At 42.8% G+C, this 16,965-nt stretch overlaps 1 protein-coding gene across 1 annotated transcript in view; it reads right to left on the bottom strand.

The window, feature by feature from the left end:
* Positions 1-641: 641 nt before the first annotated feature.
* Positions 642-16,965, bottom strand: part of opn4a (opsin 4a (melanopsin)) — a 55,301-nt gene continuing 38,977 nt past the window's right edge. The window contains exons 5-10 of the mRNA XM_048616310.1: positions 16,183-16,344; positions 15,928-16,035; positions 14,819-14,996; positions 7,424-7,576; positions 5,689-5,760; positions 642-833 (exon numbers count right to left, since the gene is read on the bottom strand). Coding sequence (XP_048472267.1) covers positions 642-833; positions 5,689-5,760; positions 7,424-7,576; positions 14,819-14,996; positions 15,928-16,035; positions 16,183-16,344 — 865 coding nt within the window. The remainder of the gene's footprint in view (positions 834-5,688; positions 5,761-7,423; positions 7,577-14,818; positions 14,997-15,927; positions 16,036-16,182; positions 16,345-16,965) is intronic.

The following is a 16,965-nucleotide window of genomic DNA, read 5'->3' as shown; positions in this document are numbered from 1 at the left end:
GCTGGTTGAATGATTCCGCATGATCCATTTATAATTGGATCATGAGATCTAAGGATTCGTCATTAGGGTTGATTGGGTTGGGAGCAGGGTGCTGCCAGCATTGTCTGACTTTCTGAATACACCATTTTACGTACTCTTTCTCCATCCTGCAACCTCACTATATTCAAGCCAACACTAACCATACCATCTCCTACTTTACTCCGTCTCCAAAGAAACTGGAAGTTCACAGCTCCCCAAGTTTGATCTTCCTCCTCCAATCTATGAAACACAGACCTGGCCTTGCCTTATGGTATAAGCTCTCAATTTATCCAATTCTTCTCCCCGATCTTTGTCCTGTCTCTCACTTGCTACTTCACAAGTAAATCATACATTTATTGGTTCAGGACAGTGTAGCCACTTTGTGCACCTCGTTGTTTTGTTAATGCTGATAAACTGTTCAGCTTTGGGTTAAGTGCAAAGAACACTGGACCAGTCAGCCTGTGGAATGTTCCTAATAGTCTCAAAGCTAAATGTTGAACATCTAGTACACTGCACTACAGAAACTGTCCTGATCTTAAGTCTTTGCAAATACTCTGGTGGCTTTTTGTACTACTAACTTGAATGGGGTAAAAGTTACAGTAGCAATTGCAGCAACTTGGCAGTCACTGGCTTGGGAGTGTGGATTGCTGGTTCCCAAGAATGCTCGTTTCATACATGGCACTGAAGCTGGCATCTGAAGACTGGCTATTGCCAGGGTTGCTATTGTGATGGATGATGATGCTGGGGGTCCGGGCAGCTTGCATCAAAGCAACATCGACCTTCTTCAGTCTGACATCATCCAGATTTCCAGCCTCCTGGACAAGACAATGAATCAAGCAAGAGAAATTAGTCAGCGTTTCATTGCTGGTCAAGAATGATCCAATTCAAACAGTAAAAATGCTCTACTTTGAAGATTTTTATACATTCTTCATTTGATGCGCATCCCTTACATGAATAATAAGGATTTAGAAGGTGCAGTACGTGTTAGTTAAAGAGATAATGTTACTTAATAGAAGTCCTTTTCATCTACGAGAGCCCAAATACACACGACTTCCACACCTGGCACACCATGGATTTATTTTTTATTCAATCATGGGACATGGACATTGCTGGCTAGATCAGCATTTATTACCCATCCCTAATTGCTCCTGGCAAAGGTATTGGTGAGCTGCCTTCTTGAACCACTGCAATCCATTTGGTGTTGGTATACTCACAATGCCATTGTGTGAGAGGGGACAGTTCCAGGGTTTTGGCTCAGCAACGCTGAAGAAACGATAATGTATTTCCAAGGCAGGATGGTAAGTGGCTTGGAGGGAAAATTGCAGGTAGTGGTGCTGCCCTTATTGTTCTGGTCATGGGTTTTGAAGGTGCTGCATGAGGAACCTGAGCGAACTTTTGCAGTGCATCTTGTAGATAGTATTTATTTGATTTATTTAGTGTCACATGTATCTTGTTACAAAATACAGTGAAAAGTACACATTACTACTATTGCATGTCAGTAGTGGAGGGAGCAAATGTTTGTAAATGTGCCAATCAATTAGGATGCTTTGTCCTAGGTGGTGTCAAACTCATTGAGCATTATTAGAGCTACACTCATCCGGGCAAGTGGGGAGTATTCCTTCACTCTCGTGATTTGTGCCTTGTAGATGGTGGACAGGCTTTTTTGAGGAGACAGGAGGTGACTTACTCACTACAGGCTTCCTTGCCTTTGACCTATTTTTGTAGCCACAGGATTTATATGACTAATCCATTCAATTTTTAGACAATGGTTACACCCAGGATATTGATAGTGAGAGACTCAGTGATGGGGATAGCATTGAATGACGATGGATAGCAATGGTTAGATCCTTGCTTCTTGGAAACTGGCAATTATGTGGCCAAAAGTTAATTTCCACTTATCAGACCAAACCTGGATATTGTCCAGGTCTTTTTTGCATTTGGATATGGACTGCTTCAGTTTTTGAGGAGTTGTGAATGGTGCTGAACATTGTGCAATCACCAGCAAATGTTCCCACGTCTGACATAATGATGGAGGGAAGGTCATTGATGAAGCAGCTGAAGATGGTTAGTCCCAGGACATTATCCTGAAGAATTCCTCCAGAGATGTCCTGGAGCTGAGATGACTGACCTTCAACAACCACAACCGTTTCCTTTATTCATTCACGGGATACTGGCAACATTTATTGCCCCATCCCTAATTGCCCAGAGGGCAGTTATGAGTAAACCACATTGCTGTGGCTCTGGAGTCACATGTAGGCCAGACCAGGTAAGGATGGCAGTTTCCTTCACATTAGTGAACCAGATGGGTTTTTTTCAACAGTCGACAGTGTATTCACAGTCATCATTAGACTCTTAATTCCAGATATTTATTGAAATCAAATTCCACCATCTGCCATGGTAGGATTTGAACCCAGGTCCCCTTCCCTGAGAGACCAAAAATCTGTCTGTCTTAAATATATGCAGTAATACAAAATGATGCAACATTCACAACCCTGTAGAGTAGAGCATTCCAAAGGTTTACGAACTTTGAAATGATGAATTTTTTTTCCTTAATTTGGTCCTAAATGATTGAGCACCTCATCCTGAGATTGAACCTCTGATCTAATTTTCTCATGCAGAGGAAGCAACCTCGCAATATCTACACCTGCATGGACAGAGACAGCTGGACCACCCCTGAGGTACCCCTCCAAGTCACCCCCTGAGGCAGCAGCGGTTGGCGGTGTGAGATGGCCGGAGAGGCAGCAGCGGTTGGCGGTGAGAGTGGGCCGGAGAGGCAGCAGCGGTTGGTGGTGTGAGATGGCTGGTGAGGCAGCAGCGGTTGGCGGTGTGAGATGGCCGGAGAGGCAGCAGCGGTTGGCGGTGTGAGATGGCTGGTAAGGCAGCAGCGGTTGGTGGTGTGAGATGGCCGGAGAGGCAGCAGCGGTTGGCGGTGTGAGATGGCCAGAGAGGCAGCAGCGGTTGGCGGTGTGAGATGGCCAGAGAGGCAGCAGCGGTTGGCGGTGTGAGATGGCTGGTGAGGCAGCAGCGGTTGGCGGTGTGAGATGGCCAGAGAGGCAGCAGCGGTTGGCGGTGTGAGATGGCTGGTAAGGCAGTAGCAGTTGGCGGTGTGAGATGGCCAGAGAGGCAGCAGCAGTTGGCGGTGTGAGATGGCTGGTGAGGCAGCAGCGGTTGGCGGTGTGAGATGGCTGGTGAGGCAGCAGTGGTTGGCGGTGTGAGATGGCTGGTGAGGCAGCAGCGGTTGGCGGTGTGAGATGGCCAGAGAGGCAGCAGCAGTTGGCGGTGTGAGATGGCTGGTGAGGCAGCAGCGGTTGGCGGTGTGAGATGGCTGGTAAGGCAGCAGCGGTTGGCGGTGTGAGATGGCTGGAGAGGCGGCAGCGGTTGGCGGTGTGAGATGGCCAGAGAGGCAGCAGCGGTTGGCGGTTTGAGATGGCTGGAGAGGCAGCAGCGGTTGGCGGTGTGAGATGGCTGGTGAGGCAGCAGTAGTTGGCGGTGTGAGATGGCTGGTAAGGCAGCAGTGGCATCCTAGCGATTGGAGCGGCACCTGCCTCATTGTGTGACTTAAGGGCTCTGATCTGGATTTTGTTTTTCTTGCTTACCTTTTGGCTCTGTTAAATCTTTTAATTTCTGGTTTTTGTAACCAAGTGGGCACCAGTGAATGGTGACTTTGTGCACTTTTCACTGTCCTTATGTATTCCTATACTTGGTAAATGTGACAAATAAATAAACCTGAATCTAAATCCTACAACCACCTGGAGATGTTTCACTGTTCCTCAATTGTTGAGTCAATGGTTTTGGAATTCCTGTCTAACCGATTCACCATACTACTGCAGAAGTTCAAGACAAGACCCCATTATTACCTTCTTGAGGGCAACAAAATACCAATGATGCCCATATTCCAAAACTGAAATGTTAAAGAACGCCATGGTTTTAAAATAGTGACATCCAGCCTTCCAAAACTGCTGATCTAATGAATGGAGTATGTTCTTGTTGCCGTCTAAAGTTCTGAAAGTCACATTGCAATTCTCCAAATGTGTATATCAAGTTGAACATAGTTATCAAAATGGATAACCCTATATATAAGTCTGCCTGTAATCTCCACTGTACCATAAGCTATCCAGTGAGCACATTGGGACAATGAGAGAGGCATGCACCAAATTCTTAAAAACAGCACCAAGTAGTAAAGTTCTGGTTTATGATATTGTCTGGGATTTTCCAAGACACAGTATGTTTCACTGGACAGCTTGTGCACTTCAATGTGTTCTGTATTGTCAGTCCTACATCACTGATGCACAAGCCCCTTAACATGCTCTGAAGTGGGTGATCCATTTAGATAATTGGACTCAGTTCATGTAAGAAGATGAACAGAGGAATGTCACCCACATGTGTTACATATTTGTCAGTGAATATTCAAAACACAAGTTTCTGGATTAATAACTTGCAACTTCAGTATGTTATATTTCTCTGTTGGTAACAATGTATAATTACCACCCGTGGTTTTCCTATGAATAATCAACTAGTAACATTCCCACAAATCCCATGACACCAGCTGTTAATGATTCAAAGTACCATTTTAGCATCATCACCCCATCTGATCATGTTGTGATTGAAAAGTTCCAAAGCATTCAACATAAAAATAAACAGTGCAGTTTTAAATACTTTATTTTCACCATCATCAGTGTTAGACGGATATTGAAAGAAACCAGCTTGAGCAGAACAGTAAAGTCCCCTCAGTTGGCATGCAGAGATGTCACAGGGTGTGTATCTATTGCATAGATTGTATCATCGACATTTCTGCCATTTAATCTCTCCCCCTCTCTTCTACCCTGTTGCAGACTTTCTCTGTTGGTTCTTTAACCCAGACTCTCAGAGGCTGGAACCTGTGCAAAATCTGTCAGGCAGTATATGCAAAGAATTTCTGACATGAAATGTAGGTCGCAGTTGTAATTTTCACCTGTAATGTGCAGCAAAGTGTGCTGTACTGTACAAAAAGCTATTGAACTATATTGGACATAGGAAATGTCAGGGTTGTACCTATACTGGTACATTGATATGTGTGTCTCTGTATGTAGGAGTGTGTGTTTTTGTGTGTGTGTGTGTCTATGTGTTGGTGTTTCTGCCTGTATGTCTATGTGTATGTGTTTGTGTGTATCATTCAAGAGGATATTGGATGGTTATTTGGATAAAAATAATGTGAACATGTCTGGGGAGAAAGCAGGAGATTGGCACTCGGTAATGATGCTCATTTAGCAAGCTGGTGTCAGCATGTTGGCATAAATGACCTCCTCTTCACCCTAATATTTCTGTGGTTCTGTGATCCATGTGTTCATGTGTCTATGTGTCTGTGTGAATTTGAGTGCATGTCTGTGACTTTGTGTGTATCTATGTGTCCATGTGTGTTAGTGACTGAAAATACATAAGTATCGTACAAAACTCACGATACTGACTACAGAAAGTAAATCAATGGTTTGGACCCAGCAGTGATACATACAGAATGATGTGCATCTCAATCAATGAAGATTGCAGCTAGTAAAACTTCCAGTCCAGTTTTGAATGAGATGACAACAACCTTAAGCAACACATATACTGACGTCTGACCAAGCAATGGGACTCCTTTCCTGTTGGAACGTTCAGTTTTTGTTCTCTTGTTTAATGGAATGTGCTGACACCTACCTTGGGAGCAAATCGCTCATCATCCCTAGGACTCACTTCAATCATTGAGATATTTGTCACATTGGCTGATGTCTGAAATAAAAGCAATGGAGTTTGTGGAAATTAGCAAACGTTGGCTTCATGCATCAAAAGAGATTCTAGATCCTTTCTTCTCTAAGGAACTATTGTAGATCTTCCATTTCAATGCCATGCTGTATCTCTCTTTCAGTCCAGCACCATACCTTATCTGCTAAATTTAACTTATGTTGTTAGCAGTCATTGTTACTGCATTGTATGCCCCAGTCTCATCTTTACGTTTGCTTCCCCACTCTCTATCTTGAGATCTCATGACACTCAGCAATTGAAACTAATGGGCTGGCAATTTATTCTGAGACCCTTGTTACCCATGTTCCAAAAAAGCAGAAAAGGCCTGATGGTAAATGAGCTGGTGTTCTGTTTAAGATGCAAATCTTCCCCTTTCACCTTTCCTTCTACTTCCCAGTTATTTATTTGACAATAAGAAACTCCCATGACTTCTATCTGAACAGTCCAGTTTGCCTGACTGACAGACTGGCTGATTTGGGTCGGAATGTGACAGTTCATGTCAAAGCCCTCTGGCTCTGGTACAAATGTTAAGTTCTTGTGTTTCCCATGGCATCCGTTGCCAGAATTAAGGCAGAAAACTGGCAGAATCCCTGTGAAATTTCAGAGTTTGCTGAGCTTTTGGCAGTGACCCAAAGATTCTCCAGCATCTGCAGTTCCTACTATCACCCAAAGATCAAGTGTACTTTTCCACAGAGTTCATTCCTACACCCAGTATTCCAGTTTTTTGCACTGTGTATTGATGCTCTGAATCTCTGCAAGATGTCTCCTTGCAGGTCTCATGCTAAGGGCATCACTTAGTCTTTGACCAATGGTGTGAAGTAATCCATAAGATCAGCCACCCATTGTACACTCCTCCTGAAAATTGGGATGATGAGGAATGGCTGGCTGATTGGATATTGTCTGTGTTACACTATTTGGAAAAGTCTAAATTGCTCAGCTCATGCGCAACACAATGGTGGTGGTATTGGTCTTTGGCAATAGCACAAAAAAGACTTGTAACTAATCAACAGTTGATGTTTCATCATACCCACATTTGTGTTCCATTGACATGGAAAACACTGTCAAAATTATTGTCAACACTGAACATTTAACAGCACCTTCCAAACCCTTGACCTCTACCAACTAGAAGAAAGAAGGCAGCAGATAAATGGGAATATCACCCGCTGTCAGTTCCCCTCTGACTTGGTAACATCTCACTGCTCCTTCTGCGTTGCTGGCTCAAAATCCTGGAACTCCCTTCCCAACATGATTGTGTGTGTCCCTACCTCAAATGGACTGCAGCAGTTCAAGAAGGCAGCTCACCACCATCTTCTCAAGGGATGGACAATAAATGCTGGCCCAGCCAGCAAAACTTACATCCCATGAATGAATAATAAAAAAACAGAATTTTTAAAATTTCAAACCAATAAAAGTGACCGAGGGAAGAAGACTGAAGTCCCCCGAAAAAGAGTTGAAATGTCATTCTCATTCTATGAACTTTGGTGGAAAGAAGAAGATATGGTGAAAGATCTGCTGTTGATTCACTCAGTCTGGTTGATGATGCTGACAGACACCAATTTCACCCAGTGAGTCCATGTTAGAGTTTTTTTGCCAAAGTTCTCATAGTTCACATCATTTTGCTTAGCTGCTTCTACTTGAAGTGAACAATTACCTTCTCAAAGATGCCCGAGTCATTGTTCTTCAATTTCGATTTCCCCGTGGTGTCACTTTGCTCAGTTGTATCTTTGCTGAATTCACAGGAAACCGTTCTACTGACAGAACTTGAATTTATAATGGAAATATCAACCTCATTGTCAGTCCAGCCCTAGAATGGGAAGGCAGATAAAAGTTAAGGACTGTATAATACCCTGAACACAGAGACACTGATAATCTTTAAACCAATGTTCTCTTCATGTCACTTAAAGCAACAAGTTATGGTTGTGTAGTGGTAATATTACTTAACTAATAACCCAGCAGAAAAAACTGCAGAGGCTGGAATCCAAGGTAGACTAACAGGAGGCTGGAAGAGCACAGCAGGCCAGGCAGCATCAGGAGGAAAGGAGCAGTCAATGTTTCAAGTATAACCCTTCTTCAAGAAGGGTGACCCACACCCTGTGGATTGGAGTGCAAATCCCACTATGGCATGTGCTGGAGTTTATATTCAATCAATAAATCTGGAATATAAAGCTAGTCCCAGCAATAAAGATTGGGAGCTGTCATTGATTTTTGTCTTTTTCGGAAATGCCTATCTAATTCACTAATGACTTTTAGGGAGGGAAATCTGCCATCCTTACCAGGTGTGACCTATGCGTGACTCCAGATCCACAGCCATGTAAGTGACTCTTAATTGTTCCCCTGAAATGGACCAGAAAGCCACTCAGTTCTAAGTAATTAGGAATGGACATCAAATGCTGGCCTTGCCAGTGATATCTGTATCCCATGAAAAGATAAAGAACAGGAAATTAGGCTTCAAGGCACTATTAGTGCAATTGTAATGGAATCCCCAAAGGTATAAAATTATCCAGTTTGTACTGCTGATCATGTCTAGTGTTGGGGAGAATATGTGTACACTGATGGCATTAGGAGTAGATGGACTGCAACATCAATCAGTTGGCAGATAAATTTGACACACATTTGTCAAGCATGGACTGCTCTGGTCTTGCACTTATCAATCAGAACCAAACGTGCACCAGGCTGCATGAGGAATTCTCATTGTATGGTCATTTAAAGAGCTAGCTTTAGTTGCTGCTGTGGGGAGAGTCGTGAAAATACAGCAACTTGGTTTTGGAGGTCCCTTGGCACACAGCAAAGACAGGTAATTTGATCACCAATTATTGAAGAGTTAAGGACACTGTTGTGTCAATGCCTCTGACTGTCTACAGAAAATCCTGGCCATCACAGGTCAATACATAGGTTTTTAGGCAGTACACTCAGGTTTTTAGACTGTACACAGGTTTTTAGACCACACACACAGCTCTTTAGACTGTGCACACAGAACCCCTCACAAAGGAACAATGCCTGAGGTGATTCAACTAGGAGGTGGCTGTGTATTTATCCTTGATTTAAACTGTATTAGGGAGATCTACAATCAAGCTCAGAACTGGGTGTCGTACTGAAAAGGAGAATTCTGACTGAAGACACCATCAGCCATTTCAGTGGAGGTCACTGAGGCCCTGTTTACAGCAACACGAGCCTCTCTGGTGGGTATAAATGGCTTTGTACCTCAATACAGCAACCACACCCACTTGCTGAGGGTCTGACAGGATCACACGCAAGGAATATAGCCGAGCCGGGCTGGGATTGAAAACCCACCTGGATGAACCAACTTAAGGCATTGCCAAGGATCTGGGGTCAGAGGTGGTAGGAAGCCACCACCCTCAACAACATCATGACTGCTGCCAGGGAAGTCTGGCTGGTCATGGGACCACATACAGACAATTCATTGCCAGAGTCATCATGTAGCAGTGAACCCTCGTTCATAGGATCTGTCAAAGCAACTGGTGTTATCATAGAATCTCTACCATGTGGAAACAGGCCCTTCGACCCAACAAGTCCACACCAACCCTCGGAGCATCCCGCCCAGATCCAGCCCCCTATAACACACCTAATCTACATATCCCTGAATACTCTGGGCAATTTAACATGGCCAATCCACCCAGCCTGCACATCTTTGGGAGGAAACCGGAGCACCCGAGGAAACCCACACAGGCATGGGGAGAATGTGCAAAGTCCACACAGACAGTTGCCCGTGGGTGGAATCGAACCCAAGTCCCTGGCATTGTGAGGCAGCAGTGCCAACCACTGGGCCACTGCTGATGTGTGATTGCTTAGGGAGTTAATAAAAGGCTAGCACATGAAATGGAAATTGGATCTAAAGTTTATTTCATGCTGTTAATAAAGTATGGAGTATGGGACTTAGAAATTTATGTGCCGAATTGCTTCTGCCTGCTCTTTCATTTCATGTCCCCTTGCCTTGCAAGAGAAAGGAAAAAAGTGACAGTGATTCTATGGCACAGTGTCTGAGTAATGGGCTTGCTATAGAGTAATTGTTTGATGCAGCTGGAGGCTTGGGGAGGTGGGTATGAGGCTGGCATGTTTGGAAGATATACGAGGATGAGGTGGAGTAACAGAATAATTGGAACTGCTTACTGCTGGGTGAGTGAAAGGCTCATAGTGCAGCATGAGAAGTTGGTGCTGCAGTGGATAATCAGATATACTCAGTGACCTTGACCATCCACATAAAGCCACTAAACTACTTCCAGCACTGCATCCAGATCCTTGAAGCATATGTCATGGTTTAACCTCCCTGGCCACCTACATCTATACCTTTTGGATGTCATCTTTTAATAGTGGGCCTTCCTTCTCTCTGTAACTGCGCACGAACATGACCTCTCTCCTTCTCTCTTCCTCCATGATCAAGGTCTCCAGTTCAATATCCATGAGCCTAGGAAGTTTCTCTCTCTGGCCTGGAGATCAATTTTCTTAGCTCCTAATTGTTGACAATTGCAGTACCAGCAGGCAGGAACAGCATTTTTTATTTCGTTGCAAGTCTCTTTCAAGAGGGACAGACCATTGTTAAGAGCTGGAGGGTAGGCTAGAACAACCTTTGTAGACTGCAAGCACATACTATCACTCCTCCCCACAACTTTGAGTTTGTGGGCAACCAGCAATATGGCTGCATGCTCCAATCAGGTGCTGTCTGCCTCACTGGAAGCACATGGGTTGCAAATCGCAAAAATTGCCTCAGACCAATTTTTAGCCTTTAATCTTTCTGAAGGTATCACCTTAAGAGAAGCAATCGGGAGCAAGACAGACTGGCATCATAACACTCAAGGGAAAAACAGCCAGTTGAAATTAAATGCTTTCTCAGAGGGCAAAAGAAGGACAACTCATTCACAACATCAACATTCTCCGTTTGTGTAAAAAGAATCCCAAGATGCTTTATAGAATTGATGCAAGGACAACAGATGCTGAGCCAGCAAAAGAGAAGTGACAAACCCAGAGGCAAAAGCCGCTAAAGAACAGTAATGCTTGGAAATGAATGTTCTCCATTTAAAAGTACACAAGAGAAGTTAGAACAAGATGTCTCATTTCAATATTTTTTCCTTCTGTAAAGTGCTCAGCTAAAGGCTGGTGTCTGAAGGAGGCTCCTAAGGAAGAGATAGAGGTGAAAACATTTAAGGACGGAGAGTGCTGTGGGTAAGGTCAACAGGAGTGACAGTCCTAATTTCAAGATCGAGGAAAAGGAGACTGAACCAGGGTACTGTCTGGGAGGTTGAGAAGGTTACAAAGCCAGAGGAAATTAAAGAGATAGGATGAGTTGAAGCAAAAGTAACGCTGAGCATGTTGGGGAATGAAAGCTAATGTAATTCAATGAGGATTGGAGAGTGGGACAGGGGGCACAATGCACATTGTAGGTTATAGACTTTGGAGGCTGGGGGTGGGGGGCCAGGAAATAAAATTTAGAATAGTGAAAGTTGGAGGAGTTGAAGTGATATTTGAGAGCTTCAGCAACAGAGAACATAACATAGGCAGTGGTACAAGGAGATTATTATTGTGCTGAAGACAGTCTGAAATTCTCCTCCGGGACAAATACAATGCCAAAGTTGTGTTGAATATGTTCAAATTGATACAATGTTGGATGGCTATGGAAGATGCTGGGAGGCTATGTGCTGGGGAGTGAGGCTAAGACACTGGTTTCGCTCTTCCTAACCTTGAGCTGGAAGACATTAGGCCTTAGAGAGCAGTAGAATGCATTGGGTGAGGTGAAGAGCTAGGATAATAGAGCACAATGGAGAAACTGGTTGTCTGATGATGGATGTTACAAGTTATAGAATGAAGAGGAAGTGGTCAAAAATAGGTATTCTTGGTAGGAGAGGGAAGAGAGGCCATTCTTGGAGAGTGACTGTCCTGGACATCAAAGCTGCATTCAATCAATGGTGGCATCAAGGAGTTCCAGCGAAACTAGAATCACTGGGAATCAGAGAGAATATTCTCCGGTGGTTGGAGTTATTCCTGGCACATGGGAAGATGGTTGTGGTTGATGGAGGTCAGTCATCTCAGCTCCAGGACATCTCTGTAGGAGTTCCTCAGAGTAGTGTCCTGGGCCCTACCATCTTCAGTTGTTTAATTAATGACCCTCCCACCATCATAAAGTCAGAAGTGGGGATGTTCAGAGTTAATTGCACAATATTTAGCACCATTTATGACTCCTCAGATACAGAAACAGTTCTTGGTCAAATCCAGTAAGACCTGGACAACAATCATAGAACATAGAACAGTACAGCACAGTACAGGCCCTTCGGCCCACGATGTCAAGCTGACAAGTGGCAAGTAACATTCATGCCACTCAGTGCCAGGTAATAACCATCTCCAACACAGAATCAAACCATCATCCATTGATGTTCAATGCATCACCACTATCAACATCTTACCACTAACCAGAAACTGAACTATACTAGCTATATAAATACTATGGTGACAACAGCAGATCAGAGACTAGGAATCTTGGAGTGAGTAACTCACTTCCTGATGCTGCAAAGCTTGTCCACTATCTACAAGGTACAAATCAGGCACTCCCCACTTGCCTGGATGAGTGTAGTTTCCAGAATACTGAAAAAGCTCGACACGATCCAGAACAAGGCAGCCTGCTTGATGGCACCACATCTACAAATATTCACTCCCTCCAGCACTGATGAACAGTAATACCAGAGTGTACCACCTACAAGCTGCAGTGCAGAAATTCACCAAGGCTCCTTTGACAGCACCAACATTGTGGGCATAGTTAGACTGCAAATAGACTCCAAAGGTTCAAGAAGCTCACCACCACCTTCTCAAGATCAACCAAGGATATGCAATTAATGTCGGCTCAGCTGGAAACACCTGCATCCTATGTATTAATAAAAACAAAGTTAATTCCATAGATGTGAACCTCCTAGCAAGGCACTATAGTAATGTTGACTGTTTCAAACTCTTTGCAGAGATTGTGGATGAAGCGGGATAATGCTCCATAATTGTGAACCATGAATTTTGAAGATGAGATTTTCTGGGTACATGTTTAACTTTACCTGGTGGTGTCCTTCACACACTGAGAATGTGCATTAGAAATTTAGCATCATGCTCCCATTATTTTCATCCATTAATTTTACTGAACAGAGAATCACAGGAGTGTAAATCCAATCTCTATAATATGCACTGGAAGTGTTAAGAATAAAAATATCTTTGTATAAACTAATGTATTGTGAATTATTTTTAGAAGATAACACTGTTGGCCGCATTCTTTGGAAGACATTTTTCGGCTGTGCAAGGAATATACACAAAGAGATGCCTTTTAAAGTGATGTTGTGGTTTAAAACTGCTAATAATGAGCCGATTGTGATTATACATGTGATAAGCAACCACTGTGGTTGTGATAAGCAACCACATGTCACAGACTTGCTTAAATCATTTGAAATCAGTTCTTGGAAACAGCGTTTTTCTTGTAAATTCATGAAATGTGTGTTTAAGTTGGATTTTAAACATGTCTTTCTGCTATTATCAATCTGTCAAATGTTTCGACCCTAAATCTGCTCAGTTTATTTGGTGAGATACTTTACTTGACTATACCCTCTCTTGAAAGGCGGTTATTTTCCAGTTCTATTCTTTGTTATGTGCTGCTTTGATGTGTGTTATATAACTCACTGACCTTTACCTTTTGATTTTGAGATTTCCAGATTACTGCGGGTGCTGTGTGTTGAAGCAATCGTGTTGCTGGGAAGGGAAACTATCTGTTTAAATTCTATGGAAATGTGCTGGTTGTTCAAAGTTCCTGTACAATCTCACTAAACATCGATATTATATTTGATGAAGCTTGCTTTACCATCAGCACAAATCTCTCGGTAATAAAAATTGAAGGTTTTTCTATTCAGGATTAGAGCTTTCTTTTCCAGGCGTGAATTCCCGTATTGAGGAACTAAGTACATTCCAATAACTCAATTTACCTTCTTATTGTTTTTAAGGAATTGCAAAAAATGTTTCGGTTAACTTGTCTCTACTTCATGTGTAAACCAGAAGACAACTGACTGACAGCTCAATTTACATCTTTATTGATTCCTATTTCTTTTTGTTATTTTGCCACATACCTTCGTTCACAGCTACCCATTATCTGCAAATAAAAGGAACATTTTCAAGGCTTTCTGTCTGTTTTGAACTAGTGTGTGGGGAACCTATTGCTTTCTGTTGCTTTCTCAAAAGCAATTTTTTGTTTAATCAGATTCCACTTGACAAACCCCAGCTCCCTTCTCTCCTGGAGTACAAATTGTTGTGATCATTTGAAATTTAGCATCCTTGTGTTTGTCCTGATGTCCACAAGGTGCAATGCTTCAGCAACATCTCTCTTTTCTACACTGTTCAGGTTCTGCACCACAATGTGATGATTTTTGTTTCTGTTGACTTAGTTTGCAAAGTGTATTTTCACAGTTTCAGTCATTTGGAATTTCCTCACACCCAAGAAGTAGATTTTCTATTTTAGTGCGGTCACAGTTGTACTTATGTCACAAAAGACAACCAAGGTCTTGTTGTCAATATGGAGATAATGTACTAGGTGATCTGTTTGGGGATGTTGATTAATGGATGAATATTGTTGATACATTGGGGAACCATCTCCTGCCCTTAGTTTGAAATGGTGTCATGGAATCAGTTGCATTTGCCAAAGAGACCAAACGACACCTCAGTTTAATCTGAAAGGCAGTACCCCCAACAGTGCAGCACTCTCTCAGGAAACTATCAGCCTAGATTATTGGCTTAACCCTCTCTAACTCATGAACCTGAGCCAAAGGTAGCACCTAGGTTGACGACACCAATAATGCAAACTAACCAAATGCACAACACCCTTATCAATTAGGTCGAAAAGTTCAATTAATTTTAGTTTTGAAGGGTGGGTTGTAAAGTGATATTGACCTAAGGCAGGAGTTAAGGCACAGATTAACCATGATCTACTTGAATGTCAGAGGAGGCCTGAAGGCTGAATGGCCCGCTCTTGTTCCTATGGCTCTGAACAGCTAGTGTTGACTAAAGCGTATTTCCTTACCAACTCACTGTCAGAAGCAGACATGCGACTCTTGGGGCGAAGATATCCGCTTGAGTTAGAGGTTTGGCTGGTCATGGTGGATTGCCTGGTGGAAAAGTAGCTGCTTGTTAACTTGTAATCCTTATGAGACAATCGCAGTAAACATCTAAGGAAAGGAATGTATTTCACAATGGCAGCTCTGAAAGTGAAGAACAATAATGTTATCAAGTTAGTTGAACTGAAATTGAAAATGGTGAATTAAATTACCGAAACTCGGAGCCTTTACATTGATTGGGACCTTGCTGGAACACATTATCTACATTTTTAAAACACAATTCTCCAGACACGTCAGGAAGGACCAGCATTTGTTGCCTATCCCTACTCACCCTGCCTTTTCAACTTCCTGCATGGTTAGTCTATAAAGCTTTGATGCAATTATGTGGCTTCCCAGGCCATTTTAGAAGAGTTACATATGAATATATGAATTAGGAACAGAAGTAAGCCACTTGGCCTCTTGAGCCTATTCTGCTGTTCCCGAATGTCATTCCCGAAGGACATCCACTTGCGATAACCTTCAGTCTCTTTCTTATCAAGAATCTATCCCATCCCTGCCTTAAAAAATATTCCACTGCCTTTACAGGAAGAGAGTGCCATTCATTCACAACCATCTGTGGGAAAGAATTTCTCCTTACCTCTGTCTGAAATGGTAACCCTTTATTTTTATACAGTGACCCCTTGTTCCAGACTCACTCACAAGAGGAAACATTCCTTCCACATTCACTCTCTCAAAACTCTTCAGCATCTTATAAGTTTTAATCAAATTAAGAGTCAACTGCACTGGTGTGGTGATTGGAGTCACATAAAGGCAAGGTAAAGGTCACCTTTCCATTTCGTAAGTACGAGTGAATGAGTTGGTTTCTATTGATTCCTTCTTTCTATTTCCAGATTATTGCATTTTGTAAACCTAAATTTAAATCTTCAAACTTCAGTTTGTGGGATTAAAACTCTTTCCATTCATTTACTAGTGGAGGATTACTAATCTAGTAACAGGGCCATTATGTTACCCTACCTATTGGTCTCTGTGCAATTATCCCTATTGGAATACAAGAAGTATTTTTGAAAAAATGTACCTGTACTTGGGATGAGTGATAGCATAGATGATTGGATTGTGAATGGCTGAGGCTTTAGCAATCACAGCTGGAACAGAGTTCATGTAGGGTGTGAGGACACTGGCATACCTACGAATACAAAAAGCAGTTGGGTGCCAGTTAAATATCAATGTGGAGATTGCGATCACTTAAGATAGACATGAAAGTTGGAATATAAATTCACCCTGGGAGCACCAGCCATTGGCAGGAATAGAGCTCAACAGTACGTATACATACCCAGCAAACGCAGTGAGGGCTACAATGGAATATGGGGACCAGGAGATGACATAAAGGAGGATGACTATCAAAGCAATTTTGGCCATTTTCCACTCATTCTTCATTCTCTGAAACCGTCTCCGGGATTCCTTGTTGGCGTTTCTTCCAATTTTCTCGACATCCCTGTTCAAAATAAGGATTTGTCAGGTTTGAGTCCACGATCCAAAATGGGAACATTAATAGCATACAGGAAGGTAGAAGACATGCGTTCAAAATGGACAAAATCCTGGTTAGACTGCCCTGGAGTCACTGTGAGCAGTTCCAGCCACCACCATCTTAGGGGGGAGCAGGGTGATGGCCTAGTGGTATTATTGCTGGACTGTTAATCCAGAGATAATGTTCTGGGCACCTGGGTTCGAATCCTACCATGGCAAGTGGCGGAATTTGAATTCAATAAATATCTGGAATTAAGAATCTAATGATGACTGTGAATCCATTGTCAATTGTTGGGAAAAACCCATCTGGTTCACTAATGTCCTTCAGGGAAGGAAACTTCCATCCTTACGTGGTCTGGCCTACATGTGACTCCAGACCCACTGCAATGTGGTTGACTCTTAACTGCCTTCTGGGCAATTACGGATGGGCAATAAATGCTGCCTAGCCAACGATGCCCTCATCCTGTGAATGAATAAAGGAATAAATAAAGGATCTGAGGAAGGATGTATTGGCCATGGCGGGAGTTCAGCATAGATTCACTAGAATAACAGCTGGACTTTGAAGGAAAAAATTCCAGGACAGATTAAA

The sequence above is a fragment of the Rhincodon typus genome, chromosome 34 (assembly GCF_021869965.1).
Source record: "Rhincodon typus isolate 14 chromosome 34, sRhiTyp1.1, whole genome shotgun sequence".
In the NCBI taxonomy this organism is placed as follows: Eukaryota; Metazoa; Chordata; class Chondrichthyes; order Orectolobiformes; family Rhincodontidae; genus Rhincodon; species Rhincodon typus.
The sequence above is the reverse complement of the archived record's forward strand: the minus strand, read 5'-3'. Positions and strand labels throughout refer to the sequence as shown.